Here is a 5,795-nt window from a genome sequence, read left to right on the forward strand (position 1 = left end):
AGATAGAGGTGGAGTCACTGAGATGAGAACAGAGTAGAGATGAGGAGGAGATAGAGGTGGAGTCACTGAGATGAGAACAGAGTAGACATGAGAAGGAGATAGAGGTGGAGTCACTGAGATGAGAACAGAGTAGACATGAGGAGATAGAGGTGGAGTCACTGAGATGAGAACAGAGTAGACATGAGGAGGAGATAGAGGTGGAGTCACTGAGATGAGAACAGAGTAGACATGAGGAGGAGATAGAGGTGGAGTCACTGAGATGAGAACAGAGTAGAGATGAGGAGGAGATAGAGGTGGAGTCACTGAGATGAGAACAGAGTAGAGATGAGGAGGAGATAGAGGTGGAGTCACTGAGATGAGAACAGAGTAGACATGAGGAGGAGATAGAGGTGGAGTCACTGAGATGAGAACAGAGTAGACATGAGAAGGAGATAGAGGTGGAGTCACTGAGATGAGAACAGAGTAGACATGAGGAGATAGAGGTGGAGTCACTGAGATGAGAACAGAGTAGACATGAGGAGGAGATAGAGGTGGAGTCACTGAGATGAGAACAGAGTAGACATGAGGAGGAGATAGAGGTGGAGTCACTGAGATGAGAACAGAGTAGACATGAGGAGGAGATAGAGGTGGAGTCACTGAGATGAGAACAGAGTAGACATGAGGAGATAGAGGTGGAGTCACTGAGATGAGAGTAGTGTAGGTTATGCTCTAGAAGTACTTCAACAGTACAGATTCACTTAGAGAGACCTATTTAAACACTGTTTAATTGAGTGTGTCAGGGCTTCCTCTAATACCTTAATGAGTATCTCTCTCTCTCTGTGTGTGTGTGTGTGTGTGTCTCCTTATGGAAACCCTGTTCCGTATGAGTGTTAAATTAAAGAGTGTTTACCAGACCATTGACTTCCACTCAGAGACAGTGAGGGTATCAGGAAGACACATCTGTACCTTAACTAGACTCTCCTGGGTCTTGTCTCCCTGAGCCTCTGTAGCATTACATAGTTCAAATCTGCATAGAGTCAAACATGACATGGAATGTGGGAAAAACAAAGCCCTTTTCCTAAAGTGCATCTCCTTTTCAAGGGAAACACTTGGTCAAGAGGACCCAAAACAGATACAGAATTCCCAAGCTTCCATAAATCTGACTAATGGGAATTGTATTTCTTAACTTTGGGAATTCTGTCTGTTTCAACAGGGAGGGTCTCTTTCCTTCCTCTCTGACGTGCTGTGTGTTACTAGGGAGAAATCCACATTTTCCCAGATTCCCATATCCTGTCTGTTACTAGGGATACTGGTCCAGGATTCCCTCTATGTATGGGTTGTATGGGTTGCCATGGATACAGTCTCGTGATTCCGATGTCCCTGTCTGGTTTTCCAGAGGAAGGTATTCCCCCGTCTTTGTCTGCGTTGTTCCAACACCGGTTAATCTCCGGTTATCCTCCCCATGAGGATCCATATCATTTTCATCAAAATGATATTGATCTATTGAATAGAACATGTATTGAATAATGCATGTCGCCATAAATCAAAATGTCAATATCATAAGATTCTGTATTGCACGAGAGCAATCGTTACAGTATTTGTCCTCAGTGGTAGGCTACTCTAAATCAGGAATATCTGGATTCTACATGGGCTCTCAGGTCAACTACAGATGGTGGATGTTCCTGTAACATACATGTACTAGGAATTCTATGACCAATGAATGATTTCTGCTATTTGTGACTACTTCAAGGAAGGTGTGAATGTAAGAAGGAAGAACACATTTTCCAGTACTTCAAGAAGCAGAAGAGGAGAGGGTGGCTTTTGACAGTATTTGAACATTACCGATGAGAGAGGAAGAGAGAGAGAATGAAAGATGGAAAGAGAGAAGTAGAGTTTATGTTTGCCCTTCAGAAAACCTTGTGTGTGTCGCCAGGATTCAGACCCAGTCACACAGTCAGAGTGGAGAGAGGAGAGAGGAGAGAGAGGAGAGAGGAGAGAGGAGGAGAGAGGAGAGAGGAGGAGAGAGGAGGAGAGGAGAGAGAGGAGAGAGGAGGAGAAGGAGAGAGGAGGAGAGAGGAGAGAGGAGGAGAGAGGAGAGAGGAGGAGAGAAGAGAGAGGAGAGAGGAGAGAGGAGGAGAGAGGAGAGAGGAGGAGAGAGGAGGAGAGAGGAGAGAGGAGGAGAGAGGAGAGAGGAGAGAGGAGGAGAGAGGAGAGAGGAGGAGAGAGGAGGAGGAGAGGAGAGAGGAGGAGAGAGGAGAGAGGAGGAGAGAGGAGAGAGGAGGAGAGGAGGAGAGAGGAGGAGAGAGGAGGAGAGAGGAGAGAGGAGGAGAGAGGAGAGAGGAGAGAGGAGGAGAGAGGAGAGAGGAGGAGAGAAGAGAGAGGAGAGAGGAGAGAGGAGGAGAGAGGAGGAGAGAGGAGAGAGAGAGGAGAGAGGAGAGAGGAGAGAGGAGAGAGGAGAGAGGAGAGAGGAGAGAGGAGAGAGGAGAGAGGAGAGAGGAGGAGAGAGGAGAGAGGAGAGAGGAGAGAGGAGAGAGGAGAGAGGAGAGAGGAGAGGAGAGAGGAGAGAGGAGGAGAGAGGAGGAGAGAGGAGAGAGGAGGAGAGAGGAGGAGAGAGGAGAGCAGAGAAGAGAGGAGAGGAGAGAGGAGGAGAGAGGAGGGAGGAGGGAGGAGAGAGGAGAGAGCCTGAGGATATATGGCCAGGCTTCAACCAGAAGCTACCACAGCTGGAAGCAGAGGCGAGGGAGGGATAGAGGGAGGGAGGGAGGAATAGTGGAGGTGAATAGTGGAAGGAGGTGTGAAGGAGAGGAGAGGAAAGGAACAGAAGGAGGAGAGAGAGGGAGAGTCCCCATCACACTCTGAGCAATAAGATTAAGAGATTAAACCTCCCCTCCAACACACACACACACGTAGCCATGTTAAACTCCCTCAGATATCAGATAGGGATACCACAGAAGTTTTCATCTTTACATTCTGAGAATTCTTAGATCCCTAAATGTCAGCTGAGAGTGTATCAGAATGACTCCAGCCTTCTAGATAACAGCTGGTGTGACCGCTTGTTCAATTAGATGGTTGAGAATGTTCAGAAAGCAGATGGGTCAGACTGGAGATTTGGAAAGAGATAAAGATAGAGAGATATACTGTATCAAAAACAGAGGAGACCATGGAGAGAAAATGGTAGATGAAGGACAGAGAGAGGGAGAGGGAGAGGGAGAGGGAGAGGGAGAGGGAGAGGGAGAGGGAGAGGGAGAGAGAGAGAGAGAGAGAGAGAGAGAGAGAGAGAGAGAGAGAGAGAGAGAGAGAGAGAGAGAGAGAGAAAGAGGAAGAGAGTGGAGGGGGCAGTAGTTCCTTCTGGAATCAAAGCAGACATTACCTATTCTCTGTCTTACTGAAAAATGAATGGTGAACAAAAGAGATGTTCAACAGATCAAAGTACCTTTCCTTCCATCCCCATCTCTCTCCTCCGTCTCTTCCTCTCCTCTCCCCTTCTTCCTTCACACCCTCTCCTCCTCTTTCCATCCTTCTCTACCTCTCCTCTTTCCATCTTTCCATTTCTCATTTTCTCCCACTCTTCCCATCTTTCCATCTATTTTCCCCCATCCTCTCCCCTTCCTTCTCTTCTCCTCTCCCTCTCCCTTCACACCTCTTCTCCTCTCCCTTCACACCTCTCCTCCTCTTCTCCCTCTCCCTTCACACCTCTCCTTCTCTTCTCCTCTCCCTTCACACCACTCCTCCTCTTCTCCTCTCCCTTCACACCTCTCCTCCTCTCCCTCTCCCTTCAAACCTCTCCTTCTCTTCTCCTCTCCCTTCACACCTCTCCTCCTCTTCTCCCTCTCCCTTCACACCTCTCCTTCTCTTCTCCTCTCCCTTCACACCACTCCTCCTCTTCTCCTCTCCCTTCACACCTCTCCTCATCTTCACACCCCTCCTCTTCCCACTCCCCTTACCCCTTGCTCACCCCGAGGTTAAGAAACCCTGATTTCATACTTAATTTTTGACAGGATGCTTGAGGCAACTCCTCTCAACTACATACACACACAAACACACTCACACACACACACACAGCATGTGTCTCAGACTGTACTGTGTTCTGCATGCATGCACCCCATCATCTAAGAGGCCACAGGTTGCACTGAATGTCACTGGCTTTGACAAAATGGCTGTCACTTGATTGAGGTTGCTGCGCTCACAGTCAGTCCCCCGTCTCCTGAGACCAGTCATGCCAGTTACCCACTGTCATACAGAGCTTGTCATTGATGAGGGAAAAAATGTAATTCTCTTATATTGGTGGTGTCAACTATACTGTATGTATGAATCAAGATATGTCAAATGCAGTAGGCTACATGTCAAAACCAGTCTCAGTTCTTTGACTCAACATAATTCAAGTTCTGTGATAAATACCTATAAGATGGCCAACTGAAATATTTTAAAGTTTGGTGAGATATTTAATATGGCAACCTGATACAGCTATCCACCCCTCAAACGTATTTTAATCTGTATGTAACACCTAACTGAAATATCGATTTTGTCTGACTCAAACCCTTCACTCAAACTAGCAATCAGCAATAAACCAATCAAGGAAAGATTAGGCTAGAAATCTTTATTTCCCCACAAAAGTCACAACTCCTAGGCTAATTAAAAGGCGTCATTTGAAGCCTTATCAAGAGGACGAGAGCGTCAACGTTATCACAAGAACTATATTTGTAAGGAATGAAACAGCAATGTGGTCAAACTTACCGGCCACACTGCTTAGGCTACTTTCGTTAACTACCTGTTTTTATTAATGCATGTAGGGGTAAACTATTGAACCGTTGGAGCTAACGTCAGCCTACTCTCTCCCTCGCGCATAATTACAACCGTAATGTATGTGTCCATGCGTCTCCCGCGCTTTCCCCTCTGCCCACACCTTGTCTCCGTAGCCGTCTCTTCTTCAAGCCGAAGATTCTCACTTTGGAAAAGATGTCGACCAAATTCCCGTTACAAAGTCCTTTATTCTTGTTGGGGCTTCGCCTCCGTCGGTGTGGCGTCGGCCGGTGGACTTGTTGTTCCCGTGCCTGTCTCTTCTGTCGGATCAAACCGCTGGCAATAGCTGCCATGTCTCAACCGAAACACCCCGGGGGGAAAGGGAAAGGAAACAATGAGTCCGTTCCCGTTTCCCTTTGGGCACGGAGCGCAGACGACACAACAAGCGTTTCTGTTCGGTCTGCGGCTACAGCCCCATAGTTATGTCTATAAAATGTATCTTCTTTATCTGTCAGAAAAACATTTCGGCACTACGCAATCAAGTCCAAATACCACATTTCGGTGAGGATACAGAACATTGCGTTGTCATTTTATCATGGCCATTCAACAACTAACAACCTGTCACCGTTGTTGTCAAATGATTTCGAATTTGACTGCGTGAACCCTTGAAAATAAGGTTTTCCAAACTGACAACATTTCCGATATCCGTACTTGGTCATGTTTTATCATTAAATATCAGTGACGTTTGATGTCACATAGCCCAAAAACACGAACCTAATTGTCGAAAGGATTCGTTTTTCTCCTCGCCCAAATATATTTAAGCTACCTCCACGTCTTCTCCTGGTGACCGACAAAAATCAAGCCTATAGAAAATGTGAACATGCGAGTTTTAAGCCACGCGCTAAAGGAGTGTGTCAGACATACTCTCAAAAACAAACCGAGCGATTTTAACGTAATTATCTCTGGTGAAGGACGCAAGACCCAGACGCTGCCCGGGTGGGGCTCGCTCCTTGGAAGAGAGGTGTGTGATGCTCACCAAGTCCGTATGGAAATACGCCGGTCTCTTCTCCAAAAAA

The 5,795-nt window shown here is 46.9% G+C and overlaps 1 protein-coding gene across 1 annotated transcript in view; it reads right to left on the reverse strand.

Annotated features, from left to right (window-relative positions):
- The window catches only part of LOC311113995 (fibroblast growth factor 14-like), a gene marked incomplete at both ends in the record, with an annotated part of 20,007 nt that extends 14,935 nt beyond the window's left edge, over positions 1-5,072 (reverse strand). Inside the window, one exon of the mRNA XM_084189261.1 lies at positions 4,883-5,072. Coding sequence (XP_084045387.1) covers positions 4,883-5,072 — 190 coding nt within the window. The remainder of the gene's footprint in view (positions 1-4,882) is intronic.
- Positions 5,073-5,795: the final 723 nt, after the last annotated feature.

The sequence above is a fragment of the Coregonus lavaretus genome (assembly GCF_964263955.1).
Source record: "Coregonus lavaretus genome assembly, contig: HAP1_SCAFFOLD_2178, whole genome shotgun sequence".
In the NCBI taxonomy this organism is placed as follows: Eukaryota; Metazoa; Chordata; class Actinopteri; order Salmoniformes; family Salmonidae; genus Coregonus; species Coregonus lavaretus.